This window comes from Watersipora subatra, chromosome 2, assembly GCF_963576615.1.
Source record: "Watersipora subatra chromosome 2, tzWatSuba1.1, whole genome shotgun sequence".
Taxonomy (NCBI): domain Eukaryota; kingdom Metazoa; phylum Bryozoa; class Gymnolaemata; order Cheilostomatida; family Watersiporidae; genus Watersipora; species Watersipora subatra.
Genome location: NC_088709.1, coordinates 42,525,886 through 42,550,869, shown reverse-complemented (window position 1 = coordinate 42,550,869; position 24,984 = coordinate 42,525,886). Strand labels below are relative to the sequence as shown.

General features: G+C 31.7%; 1 protein-coding gene across 1 annotated transcript; it reads left to right on the top strand.

Moving 5' to 3' along the window:
• Positions 1-5,796: 5,796 nt before the first annotated feature.
• On the top strand, positions 5,797-18,070 carry LOC137388222 (glycerol kinase-like). Its single transcript, XM_068074725.1, has 7 exons — positions 5,797-5,955; positions 12,579-12,657; positions 15,261-15,367; positions 15,447-15,567; positions 16,784-16,921; positions 17,368-17,445; positions 18,054-18,070. The coding sequence occupies exons 1-7, from the start codon at positions 5,797-5,799 to the stop codon at positions 18,068-18,070; spliced, it is 699 nt and encodes a 232-aa protein (XP_067930826.1).
• Positions 18,071-24,984: the final 6,914 nt, after the last annotated feature.

Sequence of the window (24,984 nt, the reverse complement as noted above, 5' to 3'; positions counted from 1 at the left end):
AGGGGTCAATTATCTGGAAGCTAAAATCAATATCATTTACACAGTTGTCCATAAATTTAGAAAAGTGAATATCGGAAAGTGGCAACTCATTGGCCAGTTTATTACCAACATTTACGAAATGATCATTTAAGGTCTCAGCTATATCTTGCGAGTCTGTTAGGAGTTTTCCATCTTTGTTTATGCTCGTTGGGCTATCTGAATTTTTAGAGTCTCTATTTAACAATCTGTTTATGAATTTCCACTTTTCGTTTTGATTATTTTTACATTTATCAAATTCTTTTTTATAGAATTTAGTCTTCGCAGTTTTAATTTCATTTGTGACTAAATTTCTGAAACTGTGGTAAGAGGTGTGGAGCGAAGTATTGAAAGGTTCTTTTTTGCATTTAATGTGCAATTTTCTTCGCTTATTTATCTGTTTAAGTAGATGGTGATTCATCCAAGGTTTTAAAAAGTTGAGCTTTTTCTGATTTGTGGAAATTAATTTTTTCTTCCCAGCTATTTTTATTAAATTTTGGAACGACAAAGAAAAGGATTCAAAGCTTTTGTTAACATCAGAGCAATCCATTATCGCCCGCCAATCTTGTTCAGCAAGCTTGATTGCTAGCTGATCATAGTCAATAATGAAAATGGATAAATTTGAACGCTTGGGAATTTTGATTTTAAACTCAATTGATGCAAAAACTGGTTGATGGTCAGAAATATTAAAATCTATTGTTGCAGAGTTTATGTTAGAGTCAACCCGGTTAGTTGCTATGTGGTCTATAAGGCTATTTTTGGTACTACCTAGTCTTGTCGCAGTTAAAATTGTGTTGCAAAAACCATATGATGTTAACAAGTTTTCATAATTGAATGAGTTTATGTCAAGAATATTTTCGGGACCGAGATCGATATTAATGTCACCTACAATTATTGTGTCCGGTGGTAATGTGGGGATCAAAGCTCCGAGATCCTCCAGAAAAGACGGCAGAGCGCCCGAGGGCGCCCTGTAGACTGCCAACACCGAGAAAATCCGGCGCCCCGAAGAATGCACCGACGCGAACACCGCTTCCGCCCCAGCCAGTGTAGCCGCCAAAACTCTAGCCTCAAAACCATCTGCCACATACACGCAAACTCCTCCACCTCCTTCATTTGGCCGTGAACTGCAAAGCAATCGATAATTTTTTAAAATAAATTTGTTAATATATGAATGTTCACCAAGCCAAGATTCTGATATAACGATAAGAGAAAAGTTAACATTCAGATGAGCCAAAAAAAGTTCAAATTCAGAAAACTTGTTATGAATGCTGCGAATGTTTATATGCAGAATGTTTATAGAGTTTTTTAGTACTATGCTCTTCAATGCATTAGGTTTGATCAAAGCGCTATGATGAATATTTAGTAAATCAGGTGTATCGTCGAAGCCTGGTATAGTTGCGCTAGTAATAGAAAAACCACATTAAATTATGGAAATGATTAGTTCAAGTCTATCAGGTCTTTGTCGGAAGAAATTTTAATTGCTTCTGGAGTTTTTTCTTTACGCATGAAAATGTTTCCATGATAGGTCCAAGCATATTTATAATTTAAGTCTCTTTTTTTACATCTGACTTTATAAAACAGCTCCTGTGTTGTTTTAGGCAGCTGTTCATTGATGAAGATTTTGTCTGAGTTTTCATATCCCAGAGACTTCGTAGTAATTGATTTTTTTACCATACTCTTTCTTCCATCATAGAACGCATCTCTTGCAGACATCTTGTTGAATTTTATAATAATTGCTCTCTTAGGATTTTCACCAGACTGTTTGGTTCGGAAAATTCCGTCAATGTCTTGTTCATTATAGCTAAGGTCAAGGCTGTCAGAAAGTTTCTCAATAATAGCGTGAAGATTTTCCTTATTTGTTACTGGAATTCCGTCTAGAATAAGTGATTTGTTGAATTTTTCTTGTTCTATGAGTTGGATGGATTTAGAAAGCTTTGTCAACGAGCTAGTAGATGGTTGCAGGTCAGAGTAATCTTTCTGCAAGTCGCACAATGATTTTTTAATGCTTTCAATTTCTTCGCCATAGTACGTCAAGGCTTTAGCTTGCTGCCTTTGTTCATCTTCCAGGACGGTGACACGATTACCAATACGATCCAGATGTTGACATATGCCGTTAAATTTATCCTCCATCCATTCTTTTGTTAGATCAAGTTTACTGTTGATGTCGCTAAGGGTAATGCTATCTTCAGTGATACTTGATGTTTGTCGCGTAATGTGCTTTTTGTTCGACATTTTGAAGCGAAAACTTACCCAATTTGGGGGCGGTTCATATAGATGTTACCACCCCCAAAGCTTTTCCAGGCTTTCTTCCAGATAGTCTAGCAGCTTTGTTAGTTAAAGAATTTTAAAGAGCCACTATCCAGCTTGAAATTGGTTGTAATCCTCTGAAATTGCGAGTAATCCTCAATTAAAGAATTTAAGCGTTGATAAGTGCAATAGTAAGAGAGAGAGTGTAAAACACGACTGCTCTCTACGAAAGCCAACTGCCACTGCCACTATTGTTACTATCTGTCATATTGTATCGTATTGTCATACTGTCACTATTGTTTCTATCTGTTATATTGTATTGTATCGTATTGTCATACTGTCACTATTGTTACTATCTGTCATATTGTATTGTATCATATTGTCGTACTGTCACTATTGTTATGATCTGTCATATTGTATTGTATTGTCATACTGTCACACTGTTACTATTGTTACTATCTGTCATATTGTGTCATATTGTCATACTGTCACTATTGCTACTATCTGTCATATTGTATTGTATCGTATTGTCATACTGTGACTATTGTTACTATTTGTCGTATTGTAATGTATCATATTGTCATACTGTCACTATTGTTACTATCTGTCATATTGTATTGTATTTCATACTGCTACTATTGTAAAAATCTGTCATATTGTATTGCATCGTATCGTCATACTGTCACTATTGTTCCTATCTGTCTTATTGTATTGTATCATATTGTCATACTGTTACTATTGTTACTAACTGTCATATTGTATTGTATCGTATTGTCATACTGTTACTAATTGTCATATTGTGTTGTATCATATTGTCGTACTGTCACTCGTGTTACTATCTGTCATGTTGTATTGTATTGTCATACTGCCAGTATTGTTACTATTTGTCATATTGTTTTGTATCATATTGTCATACTGTCACTATTGTTACTATCTGTCATATTGTATTGTCATACTGTCACAATTGGTACTATCTGTCATATTGTATTGTATCGTATTGTCATACTGTCACTATTGTTATTATCTGTCATATTTTATTGTATCATATTGTCATACTGTCACTATTGTCACTATATGTCATATTGTATTGTATCGTATTGTCATACTGTCACTATTGTTACTATCTGTCATATTGTATTGTATCGTATTGTCATACTGCCACTATTGTTACTATATGTCATATTGTTTTGTATCATATTGTCATACTGTCACTATTGTTACTATCTGTCATATTGTATTGTCATACTGTCACTATTGTTACTATCTGTCATATTGTATTGTATCGTATTGTCATACTGTCACTATTGTTATTATCTGTCATATTTTATTGTATAATATTGTCATACTGTCACTATTGTCACTATATGTCATATTGTATTGTATCGTATTGTCATACTGTCACTATTGTTATTATCTGTCATATTGTATTGTATCGTATTGTCATACTGTCACTATTGTTACTATCTGTCATATTGTATCATATTGTCATACTGTTACTATTGTTACTATCTGTCATATTGTATTGTATCGTATTGTCATACTGTTACTATTGTTACTATCTGTCATATTGTGTTGTATCATATTGTCGTACTGTCACTATTGTTACTATTTGTCATATTGTATTGTATTATATTGTCATACTGTCACTATTGTTACTATCTATCATATTGTATTATATCATATTGTCATACTGTTACTATTGTTACTAACTGTCATATTGTATTGTATCGTATTGTCATACTGTTACTATCTGTCATATTGTCTTGTATCATATTGTCGTACTGTCACTCGTGTTACTATCTGTCATATTTTTTTGTATCGTATTGTCATACTGTCACTATTGTTACTATATGTCATATTGTTTTGTATCGTATTGTCACACTGTCACTATTGTTACTATCTGTCATATTATATTGTATCGTATTGTCATACTGTCACTATTGTTATTATCTGTCATATTGTATTGTATTGTCATACTGTCACTATTGTTACTATCTGTCATATTGTATCGTATTGTCATACTGTCACTATTGTTTCTATCTGTCATATTGTATTGTATCGTATTGTCATACTGTCACTATTGTTACTATCTGTCATATTGTATTGTATCATATTGTCGTACTGTCACTATTGTTATGATCTGTCATATTGTATTGTATTGTCATACTGTCACACTGTTACTATTGTTACTATCTGTCATATTGTGTCATATTGTCATACTGTCACTATAGTTACTATCTGTCATATTGTATTGTATTTCATACTGCTACTATTGTTACTATCTGTCCTATTGTATTGTATCGTATCGTCATACTGTCACTATTGTTCCTATCTGTCTTATTGTATTGTATCATATTGTCATACTGTTACTATTGTTACTAACTGTCATATTGTATTGTATCGTATTGTCATACTGTTACTATCTGTCATATTGTGTTGTATCATATTGTCGTACTGTCACTCGTGTTACTATCTGTCATGTTGTATTGTATTGTCATACTGCCAGTATTGTTACTATTTGTCATACTGTTTTGTATCATATTGTCATACTGTCATTATTGTTACTATCTGTCATATTGTATTGTCATACTGTCACTATTGGTACTATCTGTCATATTGTATCGTATTGTCATACTGTCACTATTGTTATTATCTGTCATATTTTATTGTATCATATTGTCATACTGTCACTATTGTCACTATATGTCATATTGTATTGTATCGTATTGTCATACTGTCACTATTGTTACTATCTGTCATATTGTATTGTATCGTATTGTCATACTGCCACTATTGTTACTATGTGTCATATTGTTTTGTATCATATTGTCATACTGTCACTATTGTTACTATCTGTCATATTGTATTGTCATACTGTCACTATTGTTACTATCTGTCATATTGTATTGTATCGTATTGTCATACTGTCACTATTGTTATTATCTGTCATATTTTATTGTATCATATTGTCATACTGTCACTATTGTCACTATATGTCATATTGTATTGTATCGTATTGTCATACTGTCACTATTGTTATTATCTGTCATATTGTATTGTATCGTATTGTCATGCTGTTACTATTGTTACTATCTGTCATATTTTATTGTATCGTATTGTCATACTGTCACTATTGTTACTATATGTCATATTGTATTGTATCATATTGTCATACTGTTACTATTGTTAATATCTGTCATATTGTATTGTATCGTATTGTCATACTGTTACTATTGTTACTATCTGTCATATTGTGTTGTATCATATTGTCGTACTGTCACTATTGTTACTATTTGTCATATTGTATTGTATCATATTGTCATACTGTCACTATTGTTACTATCTATCATATTGTATTATATCATATTGTCATACTGTTACTATTGTTACTAACTGTCATATTGTATTGTATCGTATTGTCATACTGTTACTATCTGTCATATTGTCTTGTATCATATTGTCGTACTGTCACTCGTGTTACTATCTGTCATATTTTTTTGTATCGTATTGTCATACTGTCACTATTGTTACTATATGTCATATTGTTTTGTATCGTATTGTCATACTGTCACTATTGTTACTATCTATCATATTGTATTGTATCATATTGTCATACTGTCACTATTGTTACTATCTGTCATATTGTATTGTATCATATTGTCAAAAGATGCTCCAACTGTGTATGCTCTTCAGGTCAGTGTTTCCCTCTGTTTCACCTTCTTCTATAACACGTGGTATTATCTAGAGTTTTTAGAGTTACAGTGGACTCCTGTACAACAATAATTCATTCAGGTGGCATTTTATTGCAAAAGAGTTTAGGGCATTTTAGGGTAGAGTAGTAAAGAAACTTATAGTAATTATCTAATGCAAACTGGTGAAATCAAATCAAAACAAAACAAAAATTGTTTTTGTCATTTTATTTCTTTTTGACGTGTTAAAAATTAGTAAGATAATAGTATATCTTATCTATATATCTTAGCTATATATAACTTATATTTAACTATATGTTAGTATATCAACCTTAGTAGCTATATATAACTTATATTTAACTATATGTTAGTATATCAACCTTAGTAGCTATATATAACTTATATTTAACTATATGTTAGTATATCAACCTTAGTAGCTATATATAACTGATATTTAACTATATGTGAGTATATCAACCCTAGTAGCTATATATAACTTATATTTAACTATATGTTAGTATATCAACCTTAGTAGCTATATATAACTTATATTTAACTATATGTTAGTATATCAACCTTAGTAGCTATATATAACTTATATTTAACTATATGTTAGTATATCAACCTTAGTAGCTATATATAACTGATATTTAACTATATGTTAGTATATCAACCCTAGTAGCTATATATAACTTATATTTAACTATATGTTAGTATATCAACCTTAGTAGCTATATATAACTTATATTTAACTATATGTTAGTATATCAACCTTAGTAGCTATATATAACTGATATTTAACTATATGTTAGTATATCAACCCTAGTAGCTATATATAACTTATATTTAACTATATGTTAGTATATCAACCCTAGTAGCTATATATAACTTATATTTAACTATATGTTAGTATATCAACCTTAGTAGCTATATATAACTTATATTTAACTATATGTTAGTATATCAGCTTTAGTAGCTATATATAACTTATATTTAACTATATGTTAGTATATCAGCTTTAGTAGCTATATATAACTTATATTTAACTATATGTTAGTATATCAACCTTAGTAGCTATATATAACTTATATTTAACTATATGTTAGTATATCAACCTTAGTAGCTATATATAACTTATATTTAACTATATGTTAGTATATCAACCTTAGTAGCTATATATAACTTATATTTAACTATATGTTAGTATATCAACCTTAGTAGCTATATATAACCTATATTTAACTATATGTTAGTATATCAACCTTAGTAGCTATATATAACTTATATTTAACTATATGTTAGTATATCAGCCTTAGTAGCTATATATAACTTATATTTAACTATATGTTAGTATATCAGCTTTAGTAGCTATATATAACTTATATTTAACTATATGTTAGTATATCAACCTTAGTAGCTATATATAACTTATATTTAACTATATGTTAGTATATCAACCTTAGTAGCTATATATAACTTATATTTAACTATATGTTAGTATATCAACCTTAGTAGCTATATATAACTTATATTTAACTATATGTTAGTATATCAACCTTAGTAGCTTTATATAACTTATATTTAACTATATGTTAGTATATCAACCTTAGTAGCTATATATAACTTATATTTAACTATATGTTAGTATATCAGCTTTAGTAGCTATATATAACTTATATTTATATATATGTTAGTATATCAACCTTAGTAGCTATATATAACTTATATTTAACTATATGTTAGTATATCAACCTTAGTAGCTATATATAACTTATATTTAACTATATGTTAGTATATCAGCTTTAGTAGCTATATATAACTTATATTTAACTATATGTTAGTATATCAACCTTAGTAGCTATATATAACTTTTATTTAACTATATATTAGTATATCAGCCTTAGTAGCTATATATAACTTATATTTAACTATATGTTAGTATATCAACCTTAGTAGCTATATATAACTTATATTTAACTATATGTTAGTATATCAACCTTAGTAGCTATATATAACTTATATTTAACTATATGTTAGTATATCAACCTTTGTAGCTATATATAACTTATATTTAACTATATGTTAGTATATCAGCCTTACTAGCTATATATAACTTATATTTAACTATATGTTAGTATATCAGCCTTAGTAGCTATATATAACTTATATTTAACTATATGTTAGTATATCAACCTTAGTAGCTATATATAACTTATATTTAACTATATATTAGTATATCAGCCTTAGTAGCTATATATAACTTATATTTAACTATATGTTAGTATATCAGCCTTAGTAGCTATATATAACTTATATTTAACTATATGTTAGTATATCAGCCTTAGTAGCTATATATAACTTATATTTAACTATATGTTAGTATATCAGCCTTAGTAGCTATATATAACTTATATTTAACTATATGTTAGTATATCAACCTTAGTAGCTATATATAACTTATATTTAACTATATGTTAGTATATCAACCTTAGTAGCTATATATAACTTATATTTAACTATATATTAGTATATCAGCCTTAGTAGCTATATATAACTTATATTTAACTATATATTAGTATATCAGCCTTAGTAGCTATATATAACTTATATTTAACTATATATTAGTATATCAGCCTTAGTAGCTATATATAACTTATATTTAACTATATGTTAGTATATCAGCCTTAGTAGCTATATATAACCTATATTTAACTATATGTTAGTATATCAACCTTAGTAGCTATACATAACTTATATTTAACTATATGTTAGTATATCAACCTTAGTAGCTATATATAACTTATATTTAACTATATGTTAGTATATCAGCCCTAGTAGCTATATATAACTTATATTTAACTATATATTAGTATATCAGCCTTAGTAGCTATATATAACTTATATTTAACTATATGTTAGTATATCAGCCCTAGTAGCTATATATAACTTATATTTAACTATATATTAGTATATCAGCCTTAGTAGCTATATATAACTTATATTTAACTATATATTAGTATATCAGCCTTAGTAGCTATATATAACTTATATTTAACTATATGTTTGTATATCAGCCTTAGTAGCTATATATAACTTATATTTAACTATATGTTAGTATATCAACCTTAGTAGCTATATACAACTTATATTTAACTATATATTAGTATATCAACCTTAGTAGCTATATATAACTTATATTTAACTATATGTTAGTATATCAACCTTAGTAGCTATATATAACTTAAATTTAACTATATGTTAGTATATCAGCCTTAGTAGCTATATATAACTTATATTTAACTATATGTTAGTATATCAACCTTAGTAGCTATATATAACTTATATTTAACTATATGTTAGTATATCAGCCTTAGTAGCTATATATAACTTATATTTAACTATATGTTAGTATATCAGCCTTAGTAGCTATATATAACTTATATTTAACTATATGTTAGTATATCAACCTTAGTAGCTATATATAACCTATATTTAACTATATGTTAGTATATCAGCCGTAGTAGCTATATATAACCTATATTTAACTATATGTTAGTATATCAGCCGTAGTAGCTATATATAACCTATATTTAACTATATGTTAGTATATCAGCCTTAGTAGCTATATATAACTTATATTTAACTATATATTAGTATATCAGCCTTAGTAGCTATATATAACCTATATTTAACTATATGTTAGTATATCAGCCGTAGTAGCTATATATAACCTATATTTAACTATATATTAGTATATCAGCCCTAGTAGCTATATATAACTTATATTTAACTATATATTAGTATATCAGCCTTAGTAGCTATATATAACTTATATTTAACTATATATTAGTATATCAGCCCTAGTAGCTATATATAACTTATATTTAACTATATATTAGTATATCAGCCTTAGTAGCTATATATAACTTATATTTAACTATATGTTAGTATATCAGCCTTAGTAGCTATATATAACTTATATTTAACTATATGTTAGTATATCAGCCTTAGTAGCTATATATAACTTATATTTAACTATATGTTAGTATATCAGCCTTAGTAGCTATATACTAGAAATTCCACTGTCATACAGCCCACGACCAAAGAGATGGCCAGAGATATTGGCAAAAAAAATAAAGGGTACTAATGGTTGAGAAATGCAATATTAGCAATCAAATGGCTCTGCAGTGCAATAGGATAACTGCAATGGTAGCTGTAATGTACTGGGTGTGGGTGTTATTATATACAACAATAAGCAATAATGAATGGAAAAGATGTTTATATTTTCCTCCTGCAACAGGAGAAATGCAATATTGGCCAATATTAGAAGTAAAATGCACTGATATTCTTAGAATAATCAATTTTATTAATATAGTAATAATAGAAAACCAATACACAATTTTGTTTACATTTCAAAACGTCATAGGTAGCAATATCAAGAAGTTGTGGTATTTATATAGGTTTTTAGAAAATTTATTTAAAAAGTGTTTGGTCATGACAAACAACAACAATGAAAGGAAAATATTACGTTTATATCTCTCTCTTGCAATAGAAGAAATGCAATGTTGGCCAATATTATAAGTAAAATGCACTGATATTATTAAAATAACCAATATTGTTAATATAGTAATACAGCAATAATAGAAAACCTATGAGCATTAATGCGTCTTGAAGATTTCTGCAAACTGCAGCAAAATAAAAGCTGTTATAAAAGTGTTATAAAGCTATAGGCCTAATTTACTGTAATGTATGTAATTCAACAACGATAAAGAAATATGTTTATTATAATTCTGAAATGCAAAATTAGAAGTAAAATGGCAAGCTACTGTGTACTATACAGTTTCAAAGTTGGTTGCATTGAATGTAGAATGGTTTTGATAAGCGATCTTTAACAGAAAGCGGGTAGGAGCATTCACTCGTATAAAAATGTAGCAAAATAAAAAATGTTCTCGTCATGAAGGGGCGTTGTAGTTTGGCCCTAGCTTGTACGTAAGTTGTAAAGAATTTCGGCTAACGTTTTAAATAATGAAACCTTCGGTGATTGGACAAAAAACATAGGCTGATAAACGGTGTACCACAATTTCGTACCTGTAAATCGGTCTACGCCTCAAACGGTCTACGTTTATTACAAAAACCTTCGAATAAATTCGATTACAAGTAAACAGTACCATAGACTGGTAAAATGAACACGGTTTTCTCGTGAAATACGCACTACTAAATTGTTCTACAATCGGTCGAACGGCTTTATTGGCGTTTCAATTTTCGGTCTTAACTTTTATTAAACCGAGCTTTTCAAGCTTTTTGTGGCGATTTTCGTTCAAATAAATCTGTCTATTTGTGTATAATCCGATCAGATGGGTAAGTTTAAAGATAATACCGACAATTTACAAAGACTTGGTAACATATTTAAAAAGGTTTAAATGTGTTTTGTATCGTTATTATACTTTTACGACTTTACATTCCGATGCTTAAATTTCTTGATGAAATTTCTAGCCAAGGGTTCGTCTCATTGTTGATGAATAATTTTCGTAAGTTGTGTGCACATGCATTTATCATAAAAAACTCGCACACATCGCTCCGCTCGTTTGCTTGTGGGATAACTTATATTTAACTCTATGTTAGTATATCAACCTTAGTAGCTATATATAACTTATATTTAACTATATGTTAGTATATCAGCTTTAGTAGCTATATATAACTTATATTTAACTATATGTTAGTATATCAGCCTTAGTAGCTATATATAACTTGGATAAGTTATATACGTAGTTATATGGGTATATGCATATAACAAATTAATGTTCATAGTAAATATTATATTAAAATCTAAAATGCACAATAAACTTTCACATTCGCTTACTTCTCACTAATTTTCGTTTCACTCATGCATGTACTAAGCATATCAACCATTTACTAAACATGAAGAATGCTGAACATAGCGGGAGAGCGAGCATCATATCTCTCATGCATTGCAGGAGAGATTTCAGTGAATAACTTATTGGCATCTTCATTATTCCCATGTATTCAGCACGCCGACGGCCAAGTTTGAATTTCGAGAGAATGGTATGTTGATATTGTACGGTAAAAAACTGTCGAATGGCTGGGGCAAAAAGACATAGTGTTCCACATCGTAAGATGAAAATCTGTATAACAGGGACATCACAACCCACAAGTGCATTGTATGTTAGAGTTATCATTCCATAATCTAGTATATTGTATGTTAGAGTTATCATTCCATAATCTAGTAAGTAGTTAACATCTGAATATTTACTAGGCAATGTCTATTAGTTACTCTCTTAACTACATGCATAACTCTGAGCCAGAAGTTCACGACCTGTTCACCTCATTCTGTAAGTAGCTGCCCAGTTACTTATATCATGACTAAATGTTTATTACTATCCATTACATTGATCATTGTTTATTTGTTCATATCAAATAACATTATAACAAGAGCAGACAACTTTTGGTATCACATAATCATATATTTGATCACTTTTACTTGAAGTTATGTGATACTTGTCCAAATCATCGCTCACAAGCATTGTTCATTCCAAGTGTATCATTAAAGTCTTTGTGACGAGTCTGTGTGGATGAGAATGTTCATGTAGTAATTTTATACATTTGTAGGGTTCTGTAGCGGTAGCTGGAGATTGCATTCGTTGGCTTCGGGATAATCTCGGTATCATCAGCGATTCTGCTGAGTCAGGTGACTAGATTCCCTTCATTAACACTACTTATTCTGTTCATGATATGTTTAGTCATAACTTCAATCCTATAGCGGTGTGCAAAATTATGGCAACTCTCCCTCTGTTGTGTTCATTCTTGATTGAAAGACGTTCCTATTATCTCAGCTGAGCTCTATGTGCGCAATCTATACATTTCTAAAGCTTAGTGTCTTCTCAACTAATTATTTTGAAAACAAAAATGGTACAGTAATACTTCAACTTACGAGTGCTCCAACGTATGAGAAACATGAGATACGAGCCAGCTTTTAAGCAAGTTTTAGCACTAACATACGAGCCATGTTTGAGATACGAGCACATGAGTCAGTTGCCAAGTATGGCGGAGGTGTTTTATGAGAACAGCATCAATCTATATTTTTCAACTGCTCAGGTTATACTTTTGTACCATGTTTTTTTTGTGCGCAATTTTTAGTGCAAAATTATATGGATTAAAAGTACTGTGTGTTGACCGAAAGTTTGCCAGTAAAATGAAAGATAATGCAAAGAAAAAGCGAATGATAACAGTTGATATTACACGGAAATCTATTGAAAAATATGCGAAATGTGTATGCGTGATTGAGTTAGCTCAGCAATATGACAGAAATACATCCACAATTATCAAACAGAAGGATTATATTCAGGGCATTGATTTCGCAGAAGGACTAACCAGAGTTTCTAAACGGCGCAGCGATCTTCACGACCACTGATGGAGAAACTGCTCAGGCATTAGATGAAAGATAAACAATTGGCCGATGACAGCATAACTGAAACGATGCTATGTGAAAAGGCCAGTGCAATCTATCAAAACTATAAAAATAGACATTCGGACAAGTAGGCTAGTGGTCGTGCATTAACCCTTTGTGACGACACCTGTGTTTGTCCTAATCGCAACATGTTGAAAGGGCGACAAAGGCAAACGTCCTTAGGTAGGTTTATCTTAAAACGGCCGGCTAGTCGTGAAAGCGAAACCAAGGAAAAATTAGCTAACCAGCGAGAAACTTCAAACTACGAACGCCGAAGAAATTTTAATTACGTAAAGTTAAAAATGAAAGTTTGCTTTTAGGTTTGCTTTTAAGTTTGTCTTGTAAGACAGTGATAAAATCCAAATTTATCAAAGTCAACTGTTGTAATGAAGGATAACTTATATCTCCCTCCCTGGCAATTGTATGTATTTAATTTCCCAGCTGCTATTGTATGTATTTAATTTTACATTTTAATAAATCACATTTCCTTGCATTATTTTTTATTTGTTGCTTTTTGAAAGCATGTGGTAAGTGAGGACAATAACCAACATGTTTTTTTTGGTACAATATCTTGTTTTGAATGTTTTATTTGCATTTTTTAGAGTATGGAAACCAATCAATATATATTTAATTGTTCTATATATGAATAACTTGCACCAACATGCGAGTAAATTAACATATGAGCTCAGTCTCGGAACGCCTTAAGCTCGTAAGTCGAAGTTTGACTGTATTTGGTATTTGTGGTACTTGACTAATTTTTTTGTGATACTTGAGCAGCACTTGTGGTACTTCAGTAGAACTTGAGATACTTGAGTACGACTTGTGGTAGTTGAGGAGCACTCGTGATACTACAGTAGTACTTGCGATGCATATTGTCAGAGGAATTGTTCCGATGTAGAGACACTAGCAGCCACAGTAGACAGCACAGCAGGCTGTTATTTTGTACCAGCCTTCACAGGTCTCTTCTGTCCACACTGGCAGCCTGATGCAAGGGGGTGAGTGACTTACATCCTTAGTTCTACTTCTAACTAGTCGTACCTCAACTTACGAGCTTAAGGCATGTCAGGACTGAGCTTGTACTTCAATTCAGGTTTAAGTAATTTGTATCTCAAATCAATTGTTTTTGTGTAAACTTACTAAATACAAATTTATCCATTCCCACCATGTGACAAATCCCTAAAACTAGGATATTACAATGGAAAAACTTGTTATAATAGTTTCAGTTCACCACATCTTATTCTTTCTATTCATCATTTGAATTCTTATAATTCTTACCTGATTCTAAGGATGTTTTCTATGGCCAGCTTATACCTGAGATAGGCTTATATGTGGGGATATACGGTACTCTCTTGAAAATATTATAAGTTTTTACAGTGTAACAAGTTTTAAACATTCACAGTGTTTACTAATTTCTTTATAACAATCTTCTCTGCCTTTTCTGAAATTCCATTAGATTATAATAATAGTAATATCAATTGCATCGCACAAGCTAGTCAGCATGGCTGCCAACATGACTGTCCAACAGGGCTGTGAAATTTAGCTGACAAATATGGTTGTTCCATATGGCCACTCAATATGGCTGCACAAGTTGGCTGTTCAATATGGCTGCACAAAATGGCTGCTCAACATGGCTGACCAGCATGGACATGAATCATTAAAATACCACAGTTGCTTAAATAGCTAAGTAAACTTCTTTTTAGTGGATTGGAAGTTGTCCCCTCTTTCAAAAAATAAATCTCCTTGCTGTTGTTGAAGTTCAAACACGCATCATAGTAGACAAACTAAATTATTTCTGTTACTGAAAATGCAGAGTAGTAGGTATACATGGTGACATCTATGACCAGAGCTAATCTCCTTGTATTGTAGAACGATATGCGGCCTGTCAACATGCACAACAAAGGCACATATCGTTAGAGCAACTCTGGAAGCCATCTGCTATCAGACCAGAAAGGTAAAATATTTCTGGATACACTGAGCTCTACTAGTCATTATGGTTTTATGTCCAAGGTGCATACAAAATCTATTTATAGATTTTCGATGCTATGAATAGTGACAGCGGCATCCCTCTGGCATCTCTCCAGGTCGACGGAGGTATGGCTCAAAATTCTCTACTCATGCAAATGCAAGCAGACCTCGTCGGGATTCCCGTCGGTAAGACATCTGTGAGGCCATCTAAAGGTTGGAGGTTATCTAAAGCTTTTAGTCGGGCACTGTACCTTTTTGCTGGCTTTGTGTGAGATGTTTGTGTATTTAGATTGTCTGTAATTGATTTCAAGAATTTGTTCACAGCTAATAATTTATCTGTTGTCTGTGAAAGTCGAGTTAAGCCGTGGTCACACGATGGCCGAACCGACATAGGTTTGGTTTGGTTCGGAGGTTGTTTTACTTCGGTTTGGCTAAGTCACATGTCACACGGCATCCGAAGTCACTTCGCTTTCTAAATACCGTATACATGAATACAGGACACTGTTTTATTGGTAGTTTTTATGTATTTTAGTTAAATACTTCTGTTGTAAACAAAAACTTTGAGGAACAATTATTAATTATAATTACGCCGCAAATTTATCAGAAGTTCGTTCAGCTGCTCAAAACAAATCACTCGATACAAAGATTTTGCCGACCCTTCCCATCAACAAAATTATATTTTTGTTAACATGGAATGTTTTTCTATGCTGAGTACATAACAAAAACGATGTTTATCATAGTACTGTGGTTTTACATAAATAAATCAGTCAACGATTCTTCATCAGGATGAGTATGACACATCACTTCTGTTCTACACGAAAGAAAACCACAACCATTATCTTACATTTATGCAAAACTTGAGTGCAACATCTTACATTTATGCAACACAATCACAAATCCGGGTGAGCCTTGTCGTAAATTACTTCGTGTTGTTTATTTAACGAAATAAAAAGATTGTCCTATTTCTTTTTCAACTTTGCTCACACGCACGTAAAGAGAAATGTAACGCGTGCTCTCTAGAATTTTAACCAGCTAATAAGAGCAAGGGTTCGGCCACAAAATTTCGAGCAGGACCGAAATGGTTCGTTTCGGCAAGAAATGTCTTTGCCCGAACAGTTTACAACTGAGAGCGACGTCGTTTTGCGTCATTTAGTTCGTTTCGGCTCTCGTGTGACCACCCCTTTAGACCATTCTATGCTTGAGAGATCCGGTGTTTAGAAAGGGGCATTTCATTGGTGTTTGAGTGGTTACATAAACCAATCATACCTGATGGTGTTTGGTTATTTTTAGTAAATAAACTGTACTGACAGCGTATGTAATGCCCGATGGAATTATCCCTATGTTTATCCAAATGATATTTTTATATTTTATAATTATAGTCTATTTATATTGAATATTCTAGTTCGGCCTTCCATGCCAGAGACGACAGCACTCGGTGCAGCAATGGCTGCTGGGTACTGCATTGGAGTATGGAGTTTAAATCCTGAAGATTTGTCTGCCATCACTACTGATGTCTTTAAACCTCTCATATCAGAGGAAGGTAGGTGTTAGGATGACTGTGGACAAATTGCCTTTTTTATGTTTTATGTTTCACAAACTGCCTTACAACGGAGAGCAAGGGTATGCACTTCTTTCTTAAATATAGTGGAGCCACTTGCATTTCTTGTAATCTGACCTCAGCCAGGTAATTGCTTTTCTCACCCAGCAAACTCAGTAGTGTGGGCAGAGTTGGAGTCATCCTTGGTTTTTTATTACTCCATGGGCAATAATTTCATTACAAATAAAAAAAGACAGACTCCCTCCATGAGCAGCTCATCAAGTTATATACAAAACCGAGTCTGTTGTTGTTGTGAACACCTACATGTTGGCTTTTTAGCCTGTGCACCAAGTGTACATATTTCCTAACTCTTGGCTTAGTGACTGTAGTTTGTTGTGTAACTCTATTTGTGTCATACGTACTGTGATCTCTTTTCATTGGTTGTTTAGAGAGAGATAAGAGCTTTAAGCGGTGGACTGATGCTGTGGAGAGATCAAAGCACTGGGATACTCTCAGAGAGGATACAGGTAAGATGTATTTCCTATTATTGTCAATTATTATAGCATTCATTTCAAGATGAACTTAGACAAGAATTTATCAGAAAGTATCAGTACTTTTATATCATATATGATTGTTTTTAATGTTTGAGTTAATCTGACTGCCAGGATGTTTCAAGATAAAATTGATGAAACTTGATCCCGGTTATAATGCTCAGATCAAGCAAAGGTGCGATTATGATGTCTATAGTTGTAAAAAACCGACAGATTAAAGACATATAACGGTGCGACATGTACACTATTATAGCCAATATCAACTATAGCAACAGTAGCAACTTGTGACATCATTTTGACGCATATTTTTGTTCTGGGCATTTTGATTACGGCGGATGTTTTTTTGATTTTAATCTTGAAACATCCTTTTAGTCGGATCACCTCAAACATCAAATATGATCTCAATTGATAGAAAAATACTGATACTTTCTAATAAAATATAAAATATACTAAAATTTAATATAAGTTTATTTATAATACTTTGAGTGGGAAAATGAAACTGATAAAATCATTAAACATTGTCACTTATACATAGTCATGATAATATTCACTGTGTTTCTATTCAGTGAAGTTCTCTCTTTTAGGAGTCGTTATTCCTTGAACAAACAGAAGGTTATATGTAACCAGCCTTTATAAGTTCTGTTTGATTGTCAAATGATAATACAAAATAGGTGCATAACCCAATAAACTAAGCTATTTCAACTGTTTGTTTTTTAAGGTTATTTATACTTAGTATTTGAATACTAATCAGATTTTTTGAGGTTTTAAGTATAAATAACTAATTAAATAAAAATTGGTTTTTAATGTAAAAAATTATTATTCACAGCGACAGCAGGAATAGCGAAATGCAGTCTGTAATACAAACTGAATATTATTCATAGCAGTTGATCTCTCCAAAGAGTCCCATCTAACTATTAAATAGTACCGCATGAGTAGCTGGTTGATTGTATGGTAGGAATGACAACTGTGTGGTAGAACAACTCCAGGTATAAGAGTAGCTATAGTACATAATATTTACTCTGATAAGAGCCCCGTCTGTCTGTTTGAAGCCAGACTTAGAGTTTAAGAATAAATAATACACTGCACAGTAATTGAACTCAGGTATTCAGTGTTCCACTCAGGCAAACTACTAACTTCACTGTTCAACCATCCTGCAGTGTTGTGGAATAATTGTGCACATAGCTGTTACACATGTTAAACTCTCACCATTCACCGGACTGCCAGGGTACTACTACAATATAAAATAGTCCATGGTAGTGCTACAGTAGAATCCTGGGATACGGCTGCAATTCGTTCCGGGATTGGGACCGCAAAATAAAATTGCCATATGGTGAGGCCTCTTAGCATCTATGCTTTTTGAAGCTTTTATTTGGAGAAATACCCGCAAAGAGGCCTGTTTCTGGCAACTGCTGAGAGTATTTATGAAATTACTCATCCACCTGTGATCAATACTGTCCATAGGATCATCCATTGTCCTAATAGTTTCCTAATGTTTGTGCAATAAATCTAGCAATTCAAACAAACTTATAACTTTCCTTCTGCCGATGAAGATTGGTATCTCACTCTTCTTTGACTTTTGTTTATTGCTAGCAGACCTGTTTCCATAGTACCCAATTTTTGGTTCTCCCTTTATTGTCACCATCAGGACCCGTAGCTAAGGAATTAAAGTTTGATATAAGTATTAAAAACACAGCGTAAATACCGACATCCGTAAATACTCACTGTAAAGAATGGTCTCTCTCTGAAGGTCACTCTAAATAGCATAAATTTGACCAATCAAATGTCAAAAGGTCAACACATTGACAAGTTGGGTATCTGTATTATGGCCTAACATCGTACCAGCAAGGATATGGATTGATGTGTGTTTTTCAAAACAGTTTTAATGCTAGTCTATGTATAGGATATATTGCTCACAGAATGAAGTGAGCCTAGAAATATTGATTCAAAAGTTGCATGAAAGTAGTCCTAGTATTACTAGTAGGAGGAAGTAGGTGATTAATATATATTACATATATTATATACTGTTATGTATCTATTAATATGGTAATTAATATATATTACATATATTATATACTGTTATATATCAATTTATATGGTGATTAATATATATTACATATATTATATACTGTTATATATATATTAATATGGTGATTAATATATATTACATATATTATATACTGTTATATATATATATTAATTTGGTGATTAATATATATTACATATATTATATACTGTTATGTATCTATTAATATGGTGATTAATATATATTACATATATTATATACTGTTATATATTAATATGGTGATTAATTATTCATATTATTAGTTTATTGATTTGACTTCACATGTTAATGTAAATGGTTGCCCGAGGTGGTTCTACTTCTTCACACTCACTCTCATGACATCCCACCAGGTTCAGTCTAAAATGTTCAGATTTAGTAGTTGTCTGCTCAGCGCCACGACATTAAGGCGCGACAACTATTGACACTACTAGTTTCGTAGCGTAAAAGCCTTTGTATGACATCCAGTTTATAGAGTTGTGTTACACCTTGTTTATTAGGCAATCCGGTTTACATGGCCATCGAGTTCTCACTATTCGCACCTAGTTTGCACCATTCTTGAGCTCGATCTGGAATTTCCAGAAAAAAGCCTAAGCAATTTTTAAGTGGTAGTTTGATCAAATTAAAACAACTGGCTCATACTAGTTTGGATGTCTTTGTTTCAGCAGGAATGTTGTAATTGCTATTTAACCCATTCTAAAAGGTTACAATTAAAGGTTACAACCAACTTTAGTTAAAAAGAGAATTTCTATTTCAATTGAAGCTATATTTATATTTCCTTAATTCCATTTGAACCACTAGTATTTGTGTCAGTTATCTTGTTTATATGATAACTACCTTTATTTATACTTCATGTCAAGGTCATGGTATTTACTACTATTTGTTACTTATGTTTAATGATTCCTGTGTTGAATTGTCTCCAGAGCAAATGATTGTCTTGGCCCTTCTCAATTCTGTTTTTGTTCTCATTGCATGGGAAAGCATCAGGCACTATTGGAATTGTTCTCTCTTGTAATGCAAACATAAATTATCAAAGACAACTGATTCCCATCATATATGTATCTTCTTACCATGGAGACTCAGCTGCAACAATGTGTCATAAAATGTGTTTTTTTATCTTTTGATTTTTAAATAAAATGTATGAACTTTGGCTTAACCCTTTCACTGCCAACCATGTACAAATTCGAGTATCTGCCTAGTGCCAGCCATTTTACCGAAAACTGCCGATATCGCTTCATGATATGTAGGCTATACAGTATTCTTTCAATTTCAAACTCTATCCAGAACATTTTTGGTACATATTTTTTTTTGCCAACATTTTAACTAACATTGCTATGCAAAAATTTAATGGATCTATACCTTGTGCGATGATAAAGCTATGTGAAGCTACGATCGATGCGAAGCTAAAATGATCCTCCACAATGTTCCTTACTCTTACAAAACTATTACTTTCACCACTATCAAAAACAGTACTGCTGCTTTAATTATCTTTATAATCACGGAAATCTGAATCTGCATTGGCTATAAGGTCGTCAACATAACTAATGACATGTTTTCTGACTTACAGTACTTAATGAACTCACACAAAAAATGTAACGTTTTAAGATTAAAATTTTTCAAACAAAAGTTTAAAATTGCTTCGTTGTTTTAGGCTAATTTTATAGAAAAAGGTTCGGACAATACTGTCAATATCATAAAAGTCTTAAAGACCGTCGGTTATGTTTTTAACGAATAATAAAATGAAGTTACTACGCAATTGCTGGGTAAGTCGCAATAATGCGTCTATGGCAGCGAAAGGGTTAAATAGTTCTTAAATTAAAAACAGATTCGATTCAATGACCGTTGCATTGACTCAAGATTATCTGATTGGTTTGTTAATCCATCTTTTTGTATTATTTGTGAACCAACACAAACCAGGGCAAAGAACAGTAATCAAGCTTGTTTTCACAAGATTTCCAAAATATTTCATAGCAATTCTTGACTGGTTTCCAACAATAGAAAAAGCTTCAACTTCAAATATTTATAGATATTTTGATAAATTAATAGTGCATAAAGAAAGGTGTTATATTATCATTTGAATGACAACACTAGTAACTAAGTATTGATAAAAGGTCATCATTTGATTTTCAAGCCAATAGTTGAGATATATTTGTACAAACCAAATACAAATATGCAAATCATTTCATTCTTTCAAAAAATGAAAGTTTAAAGTGAAAAATAAAGGTTTTCCAATCTTTTCAATTTTGTTTCACAATAAAAAGAAAGATCAAACACTTTGGTCAACCTTATTTCATTAATTGAATAATCTTACCATACATTAGGAGTCGTCTACTCCAAATTTATCACTGCACATTCACAACTGCATGTACATGAATTTCCAAATGCCTTCATTTTGCCCAAATTTTAGCATTTTCACTACCATTAGATATTTTTCTGTCTAGACGCCCACCAACACTTCCTGCAACTAGAGTGTGTTTATGATTTACAATGACTAGACATGCACGATGTTTCGGTTTGATCCGGTGGTTGCGGTTAGTTTATATTAAATCATATACTTTCTGCTACAAACTTGTTGTAATTGTACACAAATGGTTAATAAATTAACTTTTATGGAATTTCAACAAAATTTCATAAAATAAAAGCAAATAGCTATCTTGCAGTAAATTTTTAAAATGAGATCAATATTATTTTAAAAAGGTAATGTTTATTATTCAGCCCAAAAACGCAGCGGAGTAATTTTCGTAAAGCTACCGGATAATTTTATATTTTTGTTAAAAGTTGGGTTTTGGGCAGTTTTGCTGTTATTTATTTTGAAAGAGACAAACAATTAAAATATTATCTCATCATAGAGGTCATCTTAGCAACAATTACTTTTTGTCAATTTTCTATGTCCGGTTTTAGGAGTTTTATATTTATAATCTTTTCTTGTATGAAATCAATACATCTGTCTTTTGACAACTTGTGCTTAGTCAGAACACATGAAGTGTGTCTAAAAATAGCAACACTGCTCACCAACAGCAAACACATTTAAAACAGTCTTTGTAGCACTACGTGACATAAATATTATTACATGCCTTGTTTGTCCTTACTGCAGTTGCTAAGCTTTTAATGGCGTGTGGCACTCGTTTGGCTGACAGCCTAACAACCGCCATGCACGAGACAACGTTGTAGCTGCTAAGAGGTTTTAGTAAAGGTCATCAAACATTAATATACTCGCAGGGTTTAAAAGTTGACTTACAACAAAATTCACATTACAGTTTTTTGGTATCAAAAGATTCGCCATGTCTTACTCAGTTGTCAAAATGTATGGGAATGTGATTACAAGCTCTTGAAAGCTAAAAAATGAACAGTTAATCGCAGCCACATGAGATCGGCGTAGATTGGAATCAGTTTATTTCTCTGACGTATGCAAACGTTTTGGTTATTGTTTTGACACTTGATGTTCTCACGTGAGTTGAAAGACCAATAATAGGCTCAATATAAAGCTTCTCGTAGCACTAGTTTATGACAAGCACTTCAGGGTTTTACCGGAAAGCCCGTATCAAATATAAATGCTCGCTACTTTACAATTTTGGTTCGGCTTGGCCTAATCGTCTAGCCGTAATCCGATGTGCCCTATACTTCCTGCCAAACAGCGCGAATAATTTCTACAGCATTTGTCGACCATCAAAGTGACCAACAGGCTCGTCATGTTTATCAGAGGATGATATGCATTTTTTCGAGCTAAGGTTAAAAAATTAAACGAATTTTTACAGTGGGTTTTGAGATATCAGTGCTCAAAATGGCAGCATTACAATCATGATGAAATAGACGCGTAAGGACAATATACATTGTTTTATTGAATGTGTGAAGTATATTTGTGAAAATATTTCGACTAATGAGGTTGCATGAAAGTGTAAACAGATGTCATCTCGTTCATCTACGTCCTATTTGAGCTGTCTTGGAAAGGGATTCTAATCTGCGGCAGTTTTGTAATGGCGGCAATTAACTGTTCGTTTTTGAGCTTTTAAAAGCTTGTAATCACCTTTCCACATAGTTTGAACCTACAACACAACAGAGTAAGACATGGTGAATCTTTTGATACCAAATAACCGTAATGTTAATTTTGTTGCAAGTCAACCTTTAAGTTTCCTTTTTTAGCTTAATTTCTTTAAAACGACATGTATCTATATATAATGTATAAAAAATATATATAATAATTACTTGTATATATAAAATCTATATCAAAATACATAGTAATTAAATGAAAAAAAAAGTGAAAGTTTAGTTTTCACATGAGTAGAATATGATGATGTCCATATACTCAGTAGCACTGAAGCTAGTCAACATGCTGGGTCCACAGAAGTTGGTACAACTCGGTAATGAAAATAACATTCGCTATCTCCTTACAAAATAAAAGTAGGCTGGTTTTGATTAATTTAGGTTTAACAAGTGGCTCTTGACATCTCTTTAAGTTCCTAAGTATTGGAATATTATGTAAGTTTATTGGGAGATTGTTCCATTGTGATGAAACTCTATATTCAATTGTTTTTCAACTATGATTAGAAATCACAAGAGCATATCCTTATATGGGATGTATTGTGATTAGAGTATATCCTTATATGGTATGAATTATTATTAGAGCATGTCCTTATATGGTATGAATTGTTATCAGAGCATGTCCTTATACGATAGGAATTGTTATCAGAGCATGTCCTTATATGGTATGAATTGTGATTAGAGCATGGCTTCATATGGTATGAATTAGTGCTGGGCACGAGTACTTCTTGTTCGACGGGTTTAGACCCGCCCCCTTCTGTTCGGGTTTTTCGAGTATCGGGTAGCTAGTAGTGCTAGGCTCGGGTATTTCTTTGCCTACAGGTTTTTTGGGTATCGGGTTTGTTGATATGGATTTTATGTTTAAACTTTCTAAGCAGATATATCTTCAAATTTACAAAGCAATTAGATTTCTTTTCAAATTATTTATCATTTTTCACAGTTTTTATCGACCGACATTCGTACTTGCAGCATTAACAGGTGGATTGTTAAACAGTCAAGATAGTCTGGGGCCACAGGGAATTTTCGTGTTAACAGGTGGCAGAAGATAGGGTCTATGGTAGCTTGTTCTATGTACCTCTCTGACTTTCTGTAGATGGTGCTCTAAATCTCATAAAAAACTACATTATCGGCTTTTTTCCTAAGTAAGGCTTGTTGGCTTAGTAAAACTTGGTTATAATGAATTATGTAATCCATAATAGCTAGCTGTGGTAATCAATTTAAACAGAGTTATTAAATTTATATATATAAATATATATATATATATATATAAATATATTGCTCACAGATTGAAATGAGCCTAGAAATATTGATTCAAAAGTTGCATGAAAGTAGTCGTAGTATTACTAGTAGGAGGAAGTAGGTGATTAATATATATTACATATATTATATACTGTTATATATCTATTAATATGGTGATT